The following is a 16066-nucleotide window of genomic DNA, read 5'->3' as shown; positions in this document are numbered from 1 at the left end:
ATAGATTCAATCCTGGTGGACCTCTTTTACCCTTCCGTTCGGTCGGCACGTCCGCTTGGACCATATGCTACACAAGTAAGAACACTTCCTACAGTATGAATTGAAGTCAAATAATGTGCAAAATTCTGTGAGCGCCTTCACAGTTGCTTCTGTAAGAGCAGGGCATCCTCCCCATCAGAGTAGTATCTGGGGCGCCTGCCCACCTCATCAAAGCCCAGCTTGCTATACATCAACAGAGCGCCGTGGTTGCTCGCCTTTACCTCTAGCATAGCTATGAAGTCCCCTTGCCTGCCACATCCATGCACATTTGAGAGTTGCAAGCCGCCATGCTAGCATGTTGAAGCAGTTTGAATCTGGGGTTGCACTGAAGTCAGCTGACCTTCTAGAGATGTCAAGCAGCTCCCGTAACAACAGTTGGCCAATGCCTCTTCGTCTGCTTTTTGCACTGACAGCCAGGGCCATCACCTGCAGTCATAATGGCCGGCACCAACATGTTGTACATTAACGGTTTAGAACGCCATCACCTTAGTGTTGCTTTTCATCTTCCCCGATCATCTGTCAGGATTACTCTCTCAGCGCACCTGCAATTCGCCCGCTACGTGCCACCCAATGGCAAATCCTTGCATGGCACCACTGTCCTCGCTGACAAGGAATGTGCATAACCTGGGGTTGTCACAGGCTGTCCTCCTTTGCTCCTCCTTTGCAAGCCAGTCCACTCAACCATTGCAGACCAACAGGGGTTGCCCTTCACCCTTCAGACTTTCACCGTAGCTATTGACACACCTCGAGCTGCGCTAAATTCCAGTCAATGGCCCTAGCCTGCTCTTCTAATGCTTCCACATCCTCAATTCTTGCCATGCGTATGCTCCTCAAGGGCCCAACGCCTGCACACCCACCTCAGTTGCTGTCAGGGAGACCCATATAAGCTGGACAGCTAAGGCAGCAAAGTGTCTACGTCTGTATGCCAGCTACATCAAACATTGTTGTGGACCGAACCTGATGCATTCTTTAGGTGAGGGTGTCTAGGTCTGGTGGCAGCACGCCTAGGCTGCACAAAAAGGAATGCACAAAAGCATTGCACATGCTGTACCATTCAATGTTCCCAATGAACTCTCAACTGATATCCTTTCGTACGTTTACGACAGTGATTTGCACCATTGATCGGGTTTTGTTGCCGATCGGCCATGACGGCATGTCCATCGAGAGTGAAGGCCACTGCTGCATTTAACACATGGATCCACCTAGTGAATGTTCGCATAGAAAGCAATAATAGCTTTAACCAACAATCTACAAATCAGTACGAACAGGATGTCAATTGATTCCCCCAAGTGCATGTGACCTGCATGGGTGAGTGATGAGTCATGAAGTTTCAGCAGTTACATCCTGATGCTGACGCTCTTAAATCCGTGTTGGTCTGGTGTTTTGAGTTGAAGATGTGCATCTTGACTGAGGCTCTGATCTCAGCCAAGCCGGTCAAGTACCATACCATCAGTACAGCTGAGCATCCACAGTTGATGTCAAGAGAATTCGTGCCGATTGTTGTTGTAATATCAAAGCTTGTAAGGAACATTTTTGCAAGCTATCAACGGGACTGTTGATCAATTCACAGGCAAGGGCTGTAGCAAGGCACTGGATTGCCAAACTCTAGCACCTTGACCACCAGGCTGGCTCTTCTGTGGTGATTTTGCAATATGGCAGACACAGTGCAAAATTGTGCTTCTGTATCTGCTGAAAGCCTTGCATCAGCAACGCAGAGATATAATGAGGAAGGTATGCGTAGAGCGCGTTTACTAGACATCTGGATGGCAGTCAGATGTTTGTGCATGCCAGAGAATATGTACCCTTATGGGTGATAAAAACGTGTTCTTTGACGTCCTTGTGATGCATGTAGTGGGGGAGCTCCGTGGGCCCCTTGAGTTGGAGGTAGCAGAGGCTGTCTCTGTGTGCTGGGTGGAGGAGAAGGGCAGAACAATACAGGTGCTTTGCAAAGCTGTTGCTATATCAGACGTAATGTTCACCACTTCTATCTCCTTATAAATGACTTCCACTGTGGCGCTGACAGGCTCGGGGGAAGTTTGGGCTACGGACCAAGTCTGTGCGTGTCCATGAGAAAATATTCCTGGAGGAGGCAGAGCGGAAGGTGCTCAGCGGAGCTCTTTCCCAGTGGCACATGAAAGCAGAGGGCGATGTGGCAGCCGCTGCCTTGGGAGTTGGGATCTCTGAAGTGCGCCTGCTGCATGCATCCAGCAGGTTTGAACAACACCCATGCCATGCCTGAAGCAAATGATGTGCGAAGATCAATCACATGCAGCATCATCTTGGAGGGCATCGCGTGTTGATCAGGACTTGAAGTAAATATCTAAAAGACGCTGCTGCTTGTTGCAGTGTTCTGGAGGACTCCATGCAGGATCCAGCTGCACTGCTGGCGTTGCTCGACAGGCTCCTGTCCTCCATAGCCGGGACCGGAGCCCCAGTGCTGCTCAGCTCCCCTTCGGCCTTCTCCACCCTGCGCAATCTCTCGTTCTTGGTGGCAGCTACATACCAGAGGGCCGTTGGGGGTGCGTGCACATCTTGCTGCTAAGCCTCACCTGCACGATTCCTGAGCGCTCTTCCAGTCTGATGTGAAGTCTTGTGACATGCAGGCAAGCCAGACTCCAACTTGTTAGAGATTCTGCTGCGGTACGCGGGCCAGATTGAATGGGCTTCAGCCATCTTTCAACCTTTGCCAGCCCAGATCCCAGACTTGCTCCCAATCCTGGTAAAAGGATCATCACTGTCAAGCTTAAGCAGCCTTCCAAGCACAGCAGCAGGTACTGTCCCTGCATGCCTCCAAGTAACTCACCTTGTATCAGTCCAAATAAAGCAGGCAATGCATATTTTTTGATGAGTGCTGCGAAATTATACCTGAAAACGTGCAGGTGATTGTGACGAGGTGAAGGGACAGATTAGGCTGTTGCTTCAATTTCCGTGGGAGTCAGCCGATGTTCTGACCTCAGAGCAGATGACACAGAATGTCATACCGCACCTTCTGGCCATGGCAAGCTGCCTTGGCCAGAAAGCAGAGACAGATGTGGAAGCTGGCAGTGATGATGCAGACTTGGCAACTATGATAGCCAAGGTGTTCTTCTGCCAGGATTCTTGTTGACTTGTCATAATTGTTGTCATGATTGTTGCTCCTGCCTTTTTAGGGCTGACACTTCCTGTGAAAGGCTCCACAGCTGTAACTCGGCAATCTGAAAATGAAAAAACGTGCAGGTTTTGGAGAAGCTGGCTGCATCGCATGCGGATTTGACAGCAGCAGCCTATGGGGCGGTGCTGCTGTGCGTGCTCTGCCTGGCCCGCGGGAGCACTGTGGCAGAAATCACAGCAGCCCTGGGCATGAAGGGGCAGGACATGTCACTCGCTGACATCCTCAATGTTGCCCAGCTGGTCTGGAGCAGCCCAGCTGCCGTACATCCCAAAGCTGCCCTGGCAGCGCAGGTGACACCCTTTTGCATTACCAGACCCTTGATAATCTCTGTAGCTCTACCAATGTTTCTACACTCGCTGTGCTGTCATAAACTGACACAGATTACTAATAGAGATTGTATAAGTAGTTGCCGAATGATGCAGGTCTTGCAGAGCATCAAATGGGAGAAGGCAGCCCCGCTACTCCCCCAGGCGCTGCGGCTGCGGCTGTTGTTGACCTTGCTGGCGGTGTACAAAGGGCTTGGCAACGAGCAGCCCACCACTGCGAGCGGCATCTACAGTGCCTGGATGTGGGGCCTGCTGGATGGACCTTTGGGTGCAACATTGACCCAGCTGCCACAGGAAGCTACCACTGCCAATGACACTCAGGCAAGGACAGATTTCCATTGCAGGGTTTGCATTGCTCACGCCAGCTGTTTTTGAGCGCTTGGGCTTGGGATGTGTCAAAGCCTTGAAGCCGCAGCATGTGCGGTGCTGCAGGGTGAGGATGCAGATGGTGGCGCCAATGAGGTGCACATGCTGTGCATGACAGAGCCCCCGGTTGCCAGAGAGGATGTGTTGGCGTTGTGGGCCTGGGTTCGTGCACATCTGGCCCTCGGGCTGCTGGAGAGATGGGCTGGGACAGACAAGACACAGGTGTGATGACCTGTCTTCTGATAGAAGAGCACATTGGCATTGGCTTGGGCACTTGTCAGAGCAGACACCTTTGCAAAGATCTTCTACATATTCATTTTGGAGTTTGTGCTGTCTTTCCTTTCAATTCCCCTGTACTTAAAGGTGACGGAAGGTCTGTACTGCTCAGGCTGCAGGTCACGCAGATGCCATGCTGGAGGGCATGCAGATTTTCTCACTGCCAGCGCACCTGATCAACATCAGCAAGCCGCAAGCCGTCATAAGCATTTTATTGCGGTTTTTCAATGTGGCCACCTTGATTGGGGAGCCCTTTTTCAGGTGCGTAATGATATCAAAAGTGCTTAATTTGATATAAATCAAGCAAACTTTGCAATGCCATGTGCGAAGGGGCCCCATGTGTCTGATGGGCAGCAGCTGGCTCAATGTGCTTCAGGTCCAAGCTCCTGAGTATGGCCATGATGTTCATGGACGCCGTCCAGAACAGTGCTAGTGATGTATCTGGGCCTATCCGCGAGGCCCTGCACACCGTCATCCATGATGGAATAGCTGCGGCCGAGGCCGCCAGCCACCCGCAGGTGAAGCTTGGACGTTCTAAGCTCATCTGCATTGCTTCGTGTACCCTTCGACACAGTTCTTGCCTAGTATTGAACATCCTACCAGGGATGTGGTCCATTGGCATGGCTGTGGGGTTGTGGGCCACACTTACGGGGTTGCTTTGCCCTGCAAGGCCCCTTTAGCAGCACCGGCTGCTTCGCCGAGGTCATCTCCTGGGCAGAGGGAGCACACCCCGCCAAAGAGGGGCTCAATCGTGTCTCCGGGTCCCGAGGCGCTGGGCTTGGCAGCAAAGTGGCTAGTGCTGCTGTCCTGCGCCTCGGCCCGAGGGACGCTGCCAACACCAGTATTGGTTCTCATGAGCGATTTGGTGCAATTGCTGTACTATCACGCCCCGCCCACCCCTGAGCCTCCCGTCGGCACCACGGACAGGGGCCGTGCTGGCTCCCCTGTCATCCAGGTGAGTGCTGTTGTCGCTGCCTTGTAATCTTGACTTTTGTAGGCTTGTGAAGACCGACAAGTACTAGCTGGACTTCTCTGCATATCCAATCCATCCCTTTCCATCCCAATTTGCCCCACAATAATCATCTGGAGGTTTTGATGCCTATCGAGAAGAAATATGCATGCTCCCAGGCGTTGGTGCATGATTTGCAGGAGTGCATGGAGGCAATCACGGAAGCCATTGGGGTGGAGGGGGCACAGCAGCTGTGGGTGCCTCTGTTGAAGCAGCACAGTGCAAATCCAGTCACGGCGCAGTGGCTGCCGCTGCTGGCTTGTTGGCTGAGCAGCGCGGCAGGGGCAGGGCCGGTGCGGCACCAGAAAAAATCTGCTGAGGCCAGGCCCAATAGCCGCAGCAGCTCGCCCAAGAAGCCCAAGGGGAGTCCTACACGGCATGGCCGGGGACAGGAGACAGAAGTGCACACAGGCGCCAGCCCTCCTGCTGCCAAGGGCAGTCAGCATGAAAGGGCAGAGGAAGAAGCCGGTGCGTCCTCCCCTCCGTTTTATCCTCTTCCCCTAGCCTTCAGCTTTTTTTCTCTAGGACCACAACTTGTCCGTTGCACGCTTGCTCTGTCCTGCAGCGTGTGCGCTTGTTCAGCAATAACAAAGGGTCCGGTCATATGTCACAAGATGTGAAATGTGATGCGCACTTTGGCTGTGGCAGGGCTGTCGCTGGATAGAAATGCAGAGGAGGCGCTGCAGCTGCAGGAGGCAGCCATGCGCGTCGGCTATGGGGCAGCCGCGCTGCCGATGTGGGAGGAATTCCTCTCGCGATACTTCCACTACCAGGCATGGCTGCTAAATGCTGAAAAACCTAATTGTATGAAGCTCATTTTACAGCAAGGCAAGGTGAAAGTTCACCTGCGCTGTACAGCTGTTTGTGGGAGTGAAAAGAAGCGGAAGGAAAGGTGTTTGCAAGTGCTATGTGTCATGCCATGGATGCTGGCTGTGCAGGAGCAGCTGGAGCCCATCACGCCATGTGCTGACATCAGCGCCCACCTGGCAGAGCTGTCCCACCTGTATGAGACCAGCTGCCCCCTGCTCTCCAACATCTACATGCTGCTGGCGCCCCTGTCCCCTGAATCACTCCCAGGTATTGTGCTTGTTGTAAGTCAGAGGCCTTGGCTTAGTTCAGCCATGCAAGAGCTGGCAGTGTCATCCTTTTACAGTTGACCATTCGCTTGATTTGATTGTGCCATGGCGGCTCGGCATGGGGGATATGCAGGAAAACTGAATGGTTGTGACAGCCCTGAAGCCAGACGTTGTGTCTTACAGGGGGCACCCCCAACTTCATTGCTGGCAACACAGAGGCGCTGCGCGTCCTCATGCAGCTGCATCCCCTCAAATTCGGGAAGCCACCGAAGCCACAGATGTCTGAGGCGGCAGCGCCTCCTCCTGAGCCGGCCTCATTGCAGAGCCTGCAAAAGGCGGTCATCCCCCCTTCAGCCTATGAGGATATTTTGAAGCAGCAGGCACGAAGACTGTCTCTGGCGTTTCCTGTTCAGTTCAATCTACATGGCAAAAACGACTGCACCCAGGCGAAAGATTCAAGTCAATGGCAGAGTGGCGGCACAGTAACCCCAGCACAGAATATCTGCTGAGGTTTTCATTCCTGTCCTTGGTTCTGGCTAAATGTGGCAGTTTGTACTTAGTGCATCGAAAGGAGTGCATCGAAGATGGGAAAGAAAGGAATTTTGCTGTTGTGCAGGACAATATTGCAGCTCAGCTGGCGTCGTCGGCTGACCTGCTGCGGTTGTGGTCTCACCGCCGTGAGAAGCGGCAGGCGGCAGCCACACCACCGCGCCCGGCACAGCGCTCCAGCGCTGCAGACAACAGCGACAGCGACTCAGAAGCGCCGACCCCTGCGCGGAGTGATGATCTGGAAGAGCTGCCCATGCTCAAGGTGATACCTGCTGGCACCAAAGTTGTGCCAATGATCATATCTCATGGCATTATGCACATGTCTCTGCAGGCCCTTTTGACGTGTTTCCGATTGTGCAGAGCCCCCGCATGAGCCAAGGGTCATTGGATGGCGATGTGCCCCAAGTCATCTCTCAGGTACTGCCTTGCCCACCTTGTCAGCTTACAGATCAGGGATCTGCGTCCCTTGTTGTCGGTTTGCATGTGTCCCAATGTGCTATCTGGACGGTGTAACTATAATTCCCGGCCACCAGTATGGGCTGCCAAACAGTCTGATGGATGGCAGGCACAAGCACGGCTATGGGAGGGCCTATCAAATATGGCAGAGCATCTGGACAACCTGAACGCTATCGTGCGCGAGCTGGTTGTCCGCCGCTACAAGCCAGGCGACATTAAAAAATTTGAAGCAGGGGAGTATGGTGACGTGAATGAGATCCCAGCAGACGAGGACCCGGAGTTCCAGTCGCAGTACCAAAGAAACAGGTGCGCCCGCATGCCCTGCAGTAGCACCGCCTATTTCCTGCGGCGTGCAGATGTGTCAGGGTGCATGCACATTTCTTGTGTGAACAAAGGCTTGGTTGCACATGCAGGGAGGCTGCGCTTGCGGCTGCGATAGAGTTCTTGACAGGGGAGGGCTTGGCGGGTGCTGCAAGGCTGCTCTATGAGGTGGAAGTCCTGCTGCTTGGGCCACCACTTCAGAAGGGTGCCAGTGCCGCAATCGGCGGCAAGGGAATCGCTGGGGATGCTGCAGCCGAGGATCAGGAGGTGTCCTGCAAGGCGCAGCTGCTGGCAGTTGTGGGCGAGACCATCCTGGACGAGTCCATGCCCGCAGCCGCCGTCCCATTCCTCATTGGTCTCTTCACGCAGAGCGCGCACCGCCTGCTGCTGACCAGGCCTGCCCTCAAGGTACTGCTCCATCAAGCTGCCGCACTCATCTTCTTTTTATTCTTGTGCCTCGGCCTACTAGTTATTATTGCTCTTGATTATGTCTCTTCTTGTGGACCTCTGTGACGAGTCGGCTGGCCGCTTGCGCACCTCTTCAACATGTGCACACATGCATCCTGGCCCATGCAGAAGCTCTGAGCAGGCCTCTCCACATGATGCAGGTGGAGCTGGTTGGCCGCTTGATGGCGGCGTTTGCCAGCCGCGGCCAGGGGGCGTCGAGGGAGGCGGAGGCGGTGGCGCTTCTGACGACCGGCATGGGCTCGGAACAGCTGCTGGCGGAGGGGCGTCTGACGGAGTACCACGGCTGCCTCGCCTGTGTGCTGGAGGCCGTCCCCAAGCTGCCGCCGACCGCCGTCGGCCGCCTGCTCGACTGCTTCGATCTCGGCGGCTTCTCTGCCGCGCTTCTGCACCGCGGCACCCCCGACACCGGCCACGATCAGGTGCGCTCGCCTGCCAATCACCGCTCACCAATGTCTGCCGCCATGGGATCTATATAACGCGCATTACCGGCCATACTGTGACTTTGAAGGCATGACCTGAGTGACAGTATTTTTATGATGGCAGGTCCAGCTGGGCGGCCGGGAATCAGGGACCGCTGGCCCCGAGAAGCCGTCGGCGGCAGCCGCGCGCATATTGAGCCTGGCCGTGGACGCGCTTGCGGCGGCCGGCGGCGAGGCGGCCGGGGTGGAGCTGCTGGGAGGCTTGCTGGCGGCGGGAGGGCACGCTGCATACTTTGATGCATGCCTGGCTGTCGTGCTGGGCGCTCGCAATGCTGCCGCCCGGGACGCTGGGCTGATATTCTTGACCCGTCAGCCATTTGACACGCTCCCCATCAACGTCGCTGTGGAAGCTATGGTGCAGGTCAGGCGTCCCCGCCCCTGCCATGCCTGCAGATACAACGACCTTTTCCGGCAAGATGAAAAGATCTTGTGGCCAGAGTGGGAGATGACAAAGCTCGGCGCTGCTGCCTGATCAGGATCTGCTACCGCGCAGGTGACAGATGATCTGAATCAGGCAGAGTCTGCACGGCATGAGGTCCCCTACGCTCTGCTGCAGAAGCTCGTCCAGGCACCCTGCTCGCTGTCTGCCCTGCGCCAGGTCGTCGCAACTGGCACAGGTGACTGCTTGTACTCCCCTTTCCATTCCCCAATGCTACAAGACTCTTTCCTTCTAATCTGCCGTTCATTGCATGCACAGCCAAGCTTTGAACTACTGGTTTGCTGCTTGGCAGGGGAGTTGCTGGAAGCCGGCAGGGATGCCCAGGGCGCATCGTGGACAGCGACACTCAGCAGCAGCGACTCACAACAAGGTGACCCGGCCGGAGGAAGCAGCAGCAGTGGTGGCGGCAACAGGGGCCCTGCTCTGATAACATGCTCGCCCCAGGTGATGCTGCTGGCTGTGCAGCCGCGCGGAGATGCTGTGGGCCGCATCGAGCTTCTCATCGGCGCCTGCCTGCAGAGCATCCTCAGACGGTGACAACCTCTTTCCCCAATCCCTTCCCTTTCACGGCCTCACTATCTGATATGCCTTACGTTGCATAGCGGCAGACGACATGAAGATGTCAACTTCTAAGTCACATGTAGGTGCGCAGAAATGCGCTAATGAGTCTGAAATTGTGCAAGCGCAGGTTTGGGAGCGGCCTGGATGGGATATCGATGACAGAGGAGCTGACGCAGCTGCTGGCTCTGCTGCTGGAGCCGGTGGGGGGCGACCCCTGGCTGGTGGACTGGCTGTGGGCGCTCTACAAGGAGGCCCTGCAGCCCTTCCTGGTGCTGGCCGGGCCCGCCAGCGACGGCGCCGCCACGCGCCGCTTCCGCGAGTGCTGGGCCTGCCTCCCCTGGCAGCGCGCCACCTTCCACTGCATCTCCCCAGGTGCCCCTTCACCATTCCCTTTCCCTCCTCTGCCCACGCCCCTCACACATCCCTTGTTAATATGACACAGTACATGACTTTTGGGACTATTGTTGTACTTCACGTACGGGATTACACCAGCAACATCGTTCCTCATTGGTAATCTCCATTGTAAAAACATCAGCCACCCAGAGGCACCAGGCAGGAACTGAGGGAGTGCCATGGGCCTCAGGGGGATTGGCGGAGCTCGGGGCATATTTATTGGCGCCGGATCGCGGCGCGCTGGACCTGCTGCACGCGCTGCCGTGGGAGCCCATCCTGCAGCGGCTGGCGCCGGCGGCTGCGTCAGGCGCGAGGCCGCTGCCGGCGGACGGCCAGCAATGGGCCACGCAGCTGACGCTGCTCGTCCTGCAAGCCCTCGTGCTGCTGCCTGCAGAGCACCTGCCGGGCTGGCTCCTTTGTCTGACCGCTCCCGCGCCGCGCGACGGCGGCCTGGCTGAGGATAAAGCGGCGGGCCTGCGCCTGCCGCACGTGATAGCGGCGGCCGATGCGCAGGCGCTTCAGGACGTGCTGTGCAACTGCGTGGAAGGGCTGCCCTTCCTGCTGCAACCCCTCGTGGATGCCCCCTCCCTCATGCAGGTCTGCGGCATTGCATTGTTATTCTGGACGGGCACCAAGTATCTATCCATCTCAAGTTGTGGACTGTTTTCGGTTGCTTCCTTCACTGTTATGAGACTTCTGCCCCACTATTTGGAGAAGTCGTGTGTCACTGATAGAACTACCAACAACAGTCCGCGGTTGGCTTTATAATCTGTCGTGATGAAAATGTCCACCAACCCCAGACGCGTCTTGACAATTACTACTTTGGATTGGATGCAGGGGGACCCAGGTCCGAGGCTGCTCCAGGTTGCTGGGCTGCTAACTGCAGCCGCAAGAATGAGCAGTTCTGCTGCGGTGGCGGCTATGGCGGCCTCGGTCATCAATGGAATCATGTTCACGTCGGTGTGCCGCGGCTTCATCAGCGGCCAGGGCCACTCCCCTGATGCCAGCCCTTCAGAGGCACATGGCACAACAGAGGTGCAGCACTTTTATCACTTGCATTCATAGGTCAACTGTGTGCTGTGTGCAGGAATAGCAGCCAAGTTCCGTGAAAACTCCTGTTCTTTGCTTTTTCATGCACAAATTCGTTGGGAACATGCCCTTTCATCCAGGTGATTGAGTGCTGGCACCTGACTGCCGAGGAGCATTCTCTGCTAGTGACCGAATGCCTGCTACCGGTCTGCCGCGTGCATGCGCCGGCCACCATGCAGGCAGCCAGCATCCTGCGTAGGCAGGATGCGCACCCGGCAAACCCAGCCGGCTCCGCTGAACGCGGAGAAGCAACGCCGAAAGCCTCGGTCCCCGGTTGGCGCGCCCCGCAGCTTTCGCAACTGGTCGACAGGCTGGGGCCACAATCAGCTGCAGCCAGCAATTCTCAACCTGCGAACAATAGCGAAGGCCCCCAAGCGACCAAGATGCTCCGCGGCAGCCGCCTCGCCGTGCTCGGGCCGGCGACACACGCCAGCTCCGGCGCTCAGCCGCCCGCCGGCGACGAGCCGGGATGCATTTCAGAGGAGCAGTACATCGCGGCTGCGGTGCCGGCGCACGCGCTGCTGTCCTGCCTGATGGCATGCCCCAGGACAGTGCTCACAGCCGACCCGCTGCCCTTCGCCAACGCCGAGACGCCCCTGAGGGACCCCCCGGCGCACCGGGACGCGGACGACGGCACCGGCGCAGGATCGGACGCCGCGTCGTCGACTGCCGGCAGCGAGGCCAAGCCGGACTTCCTGGACAAGGCCATCTCCATGGCGGGGCGGCTGAAGATCCAGCGGAAGGGAAAGCGCGCCCCGACCCGGCAGCGCTTGCTGCAGGCGGAGGCGGCTGATCTGCAAACAATCCAGTCCCACATCGCTGCACTCATCGAGGTGAGCCTTCCCGTGGTACAAGTCTCAAGGGCCAAGCCAGGTCTCTGTCCACTGTTCAAACATGTGAATGGGGCAAGTTTGTCGTTCTCGTGCCGCAAGTAAGATGGATTTGAAGTGCGGGATCTCTGAAGGGACACATTGTGAGGCTGCACGTGGGAAGCTGCAGGATTCATGCCAGCGGCGAGCGGGTGATCTGCCGCTGAGCATCTTGCGCGTGGGCTTCACGTGCGCGCCCCTCAGGCGGCTGCCCCTGGGCAGCACTCTGCTGGAGGACCTGGTGCACTCCCTGCTGCTCAGCCATCCTGCCGCCGCCAATTTGCCAGCTGCGGCTTCTGCTATGCCGTCCGCAACAAATGGCGGCGCTGTTGCACGCGAGCGCAGCTACACCGAGCAGACTACCGTGGAGTCTGCAGAGCTTCCAGCTGCCGTGAGCATCCCGCTCCACCCTATGGCCTATTTCTGGCAATGGAAGATATGCAGCTATCCTCACAACGAAATATTTCCTGCATGTTGAGCTTGCAGACATGATGCCTTCCGCTCTCTTTGTTCACCTTCTCGTAATTTAGGATGGTGCGTTTTGCCCCGAGGGTCTTGGAAGGCAATTTAGTATATTGACAGCAGACAACGCCCTTGCAGGATGTGGACGCTCACTTAGCGGAGGCTGGGGCGGCTCTGCTGCGCACACTGGAGGGGCTGGGAGACGGAGCAGTCATCCAGATATGCGCAGATGCGGCCAACGCCCACACGCCGCTGGTTCAGGCGCTAGCTTCTGAGAATGCTCGCCGCGCGACAGTCCTCGATGAGCGCGCCTCCTGGCGCCACAACGTCAGCCGTGCGCACCCGACCCTCTTTTGTGCCCCTTATGTGTTTGGTACCCAAAGTTTGGCGTGTGCTCTGGATCTGTCTGAGGTGCAATTGCGCCTTTTCTGATAAGAGGATCTACAAACGGGATGGTCCTGGTCAAGCGTAAGTTTCTTGAATGAACTTGCCACATGGCAGCACTCTAGGTACTTAATATCATCATTCACCAGCGAAATTTGCTTATCAGGCATCTGGGGTCATGCCTCTGTCTGCCAGTGTTTCTGGAACCTACTTCGTTGGGCTGCTGTGGTGGCAATAGCTACCAACAGGACAGCTTTGAGAATAGAAAGCACCCTTCTGCTTGATGAGCATCGTTATCGCTGTGTTGCTTGAGGACGGCCTACCAGTTGTTGTGAGTGAAGCAAGCATCCCAGGCATAGTTCTCTAGTTGCTTGTGCATGGTGCAATGAGGGGTGTGTCCACTGGGCGCAGAGGTGCTGAGGGCCGCGGCGGCGGCGGAGGCGCGGCCGGGGGCGCCGCGGCTGATAGCAGCGGTGTGGCTGGCATCGCTGCTGTGGCTGGAGGACGCGCGCTGGCGCAAGCTGCGCACCGGAGGCGCGCCCACCGACGCACTCGAGAGCCTCCTTGATGCGCTTTCCCGCCGCGTGCTGCTGCTGAATCTGCCATCCCCTGCGCATGACACCGCCCCTGTCACGCCCTCCGGTGCCGGCAACGACGCGTTTGACCCGCAGCCCCACCCCTCGCAGGCCCCGGTCCGCGCATTCTTGATTCGCCCGCTTTGTGCAACCACTAGAACAACATCAGGAACCCTCAATATCAATCATTAATGTCCTTTTCTTATGGATTCTCGACCCTAAATTTCTTCAAGGTGTCTTCTGGCAGAGTTGAATCTTAAAATTGATGTCAACTCTGTCCAGGGGAAGAGGAGAGGCTGTGGAAGACGGTAAAATTTGCCGGTGCAAGAGTTGTAGAATGTGTTGCAGGACGGCGGCAAGACGCTGACCCGCCTCACGCAGAACTTCAAGCGCATGCTGCCGAGCGGCAAGGGCGGCGGGGATGCTGGGCAAACGGCGCAGGAAGGCCCGGCCCCGCAGCGCAAGGGGCTTGGCCGGCTGAAGGCAAGGTTCTTGAGCAAGGAGTCGCCCACCGTGGACGTCCCACCGTCCTCCTTTGATTACGAGGGCAGCATGGGCTTCCCAGAGGTGACCACTGTCATCTGGGGCCATTAATTATTGGCTCGAAACTTGTCCGCAAAGGGGTAATTCTAGAAATGCTGGCGCATAGGAGCAAGAGCAGGGCTTTATATAAAACGCTCACAGGACTTGCACGCACGTAAGGTACTTGCTTCTTGTCCGATATGGCCTCCAGGTGGAGTTTGTTGCGCTTAATGTGATCACGCTGTGGTGCAGGTGCAGGGCCCCCGCTTTGGGAGGCTGGATCCCATCCCTTCTGGCGATTCCGAGGCCGGCAGCAGCCGACCGCAAACGCCTTCACGTGCCTCTGAGTACGGCAGCCCGCCTGCCTCTCCAGAGGCACGCTCTTGACACCTTTGCTTGAAATATAACTTCTGTTGACGGCACGCTAAAATGGTTCTGTGGACTTGTTGTGGCCTTTGCACCGGTTCCTGAGGGTTACCATGAATAGCTGATTGTGCTCCTTGATGTCACAGGAGCAGCCGCACAGGAGAGGATTTGGTGGCCTCTTTGTCAGAACGCCTTCTACCAGCCTCCCTGCAGATATAGCAGGTGACTACTCTCATTTGGCACCATGTATTCATCAGCAAAGGCATGGAAAGCTTGCTGCGCAAGCGCAGCTGCTGATTACTGTTTTGTGGGGCGCGCAGAGCTTCAGCCAGGGGAGGCCCCGGCGCGGCACCGCCCGGCCAGGGAGTATGCCTCGCGGCTGGCTGGCGATGTCAAGAAGGCTCTGACCGGCGGCAAGAAAGCCGAGGCAGCAGCCGCAGAAGCAGCCGCCAGGGTAAATAATTTATACCTCACTGGCCAACACCCAAATTCTTGTCTCCATCCCCCTCTAGTCTTCGTCGCAATTTACTTTATAGATTGTCAGTTGTCAGTGTTTATTGCAATAGACGACACTGTCGACAAAACCATTGGTGTGTGGCGTCTTGTTGCGAAAGAGATCTTGTTTGTGCTGATGCAGGAGGCGGAGGCGGAGACGGCTGCAGAAGTGGCAACGGATGTGGTGATACGGCTGGGGCTGGCAGCATTTGCGGTGTCGGCCTACATCAAGACCGTGCTGTGCCCCTCGTTGTCCTCCTACACGCCGCGCATGTCCTCCGCCTCTCTGGTGCGCCTGGTACCCTTACATTACATATAAAGTTGATCTCTGTTGCCTGCAGCTCACAAACAAGCCCTATGAAGACTTCGACTCCACTTGTGCCCATTTTCAAGGGATGGCAGCTTGTCAACGCGGACTTGCCGCCATGTCAGAACACCCTTGCTGCCAAGGGAATCACCCTGGGAATTCTACTCGCACAGAGCAATGGCTTACATGAATGCTGAGCATTGCTGCGTGCGTGCAGGCGGCGGACCTGGCGTCGTCCGGGGGCGCGTTTGCGGCGGCGGTGCTGGGCAGCGCACAGCTGCAGCGGCAGAGCGCGTCGCTGGGGTCGCTGGCCAGTGCGAGCGCGATTGGCACGCCGCGGCTGGCCGCCATGTCCACGCCCAGCGCCTCCCTTGACAAGCTCCAGCGCGAAGACCTGCTCATGCACGAGCTCGACCAGGCGCGGGCCCAACTTCACTTGAAACTACACAATATGCATGAGGCCTTGCTGTCCCTGCGGATGGCAATCGTTTCCTGCCACAGCTGCTCCAGCCGATGTCATCTCAAAGTGGCAGCCGATGCATGTTGCAAAGCATCCCTTCCGCTGTTTTGTGGCTCTTTGTCAAAGCAATCAACGGAGAAGCGAGGGGGCGGCATGCGCGCATGTGACGGCGGGCTGCGCACAGGTGCTGGAGGCGCGCGCAGAGCTGGACTCGCTGGAGGAGATTGCGCGCTGCCCGTTGGTGGCCGCGCGCGCGGACCAGTACCGCGGCTTCTTTGCGGCCGCCCCGCAGCTGCTGCAGCCGTCCGTCAGCGTGCGCCGATTCCAGCGCGAGCTTGTGCAGCTGCTCTTCCCAGACGCGCCCTTCCTGGCCGTCTGGGCCTGCCTCCTGCCCGCCGCCGCCGAGGCTCCCAAGAAAGGCGGCGCTGCTGTTTGAGCTGGCAGTGCAGCTGTTGGGAAATGCTTAGGCGTGCAGGGACCTGCGCGTATTTCAAAACAATCACATAAAAGTTCGCACGCAGGCTTTGGCCAATCTTCTGTGAGAGCCTACAATGGCAGTCGTCAAGATTGTAGGCAGGCCCAGATGCAAACTTAGCCACGCCAGTACCGCCAAGATACCTGACTCAGA

At 57.1% G+C, this 16066-nt stretch overlaps 2 protein-coding genes across 2 annotated transcripts; one reads left to right on the top strand and one right to left on the bottom strand.

Moving 5' to 3' along the window:
- Positions 1-104: 104 nt before the first annotated feature.
- COCSUDRAFT_52336 (acyl-CoA N-acyltransferase) lies at positions 105-1291 on the bottom strand. Its single transcript, XM_005650940.1, has 5 exons — positions 997-1291; positions 784-884; positions 582-698; positions 380-465; positions 105-288 (listed from the first exon to the last, which is right to left on the bottom strand). Exons 1-5 carry the CDS (start codon positions 1091-1093, stop codon positions 138-140), a joined length of 552 nt encoding a protein of 183 aa, XP_005650997.1. The 5' UTR covers positions 1094-1291; the 3' UTR covers positions 105-137.
- Positions 1292-1845: 554 nt separating this feature from the next.
- Positions 1846-15874, top strand: COCSUDRAFT_46093 (hypothetical protein; the record flags this gene model as incomplete). The annotated part of the gene is made up of 33 exons (XM_005650939.1): positions 1846-1977; positions 2063-2140; positions 3256-3480; positions 3949-4104; positions 4271-4419; positions 4535-4676; positions 4877-5113; positions 5308-5460; positions 5560-5635; positions 5816-6000; positions 6106-6244; positions 6427-6581; positions 6860-7054; positions 7358-7554; positions 7662-7977; positions 8178-8456; positions 8581-8877; positions 9010-9133; positions 9248-9488; positions 9644-9888; positions 10100-10506; positions 10747-10944; positions 11079-11831; positions 11998-12258; positions 12468-12663; positions 13125-13405; positions 13637-13855; positions 14063-14185; positions 14323-14398; positions 14497-14630; positions 14814-14960; positions 15196-15465; positions 15623-15874. 33 exons carry the CDS (start codon positions 1846-1848, stop codon positions 15872-15874), a joined length of 7038 nt encoding a protein of 2345 aa, XP_005650996.1.
- Positions 15875-16066: the final 192 nt, after the last annotated feature.

Source organism: Coccomyxa subellipsoidea (assembly GCF_000258705.1).
Source record: "Coccomyxa subellipsoidea C-169, whole genome shotgun sequence".
NCBI classification, from domain to species: Eukaryota; Viridiplantae; Chlorophyta; class Trebouxiophyceae; family Coccomyxaceae; genus Coccomyxa; species Coccomyxa subellipsoidea.
Note: the sequence above shows the minus strand (reverse complement) of the source record. Positions and strands in the feature narration are given on the sequence as shown.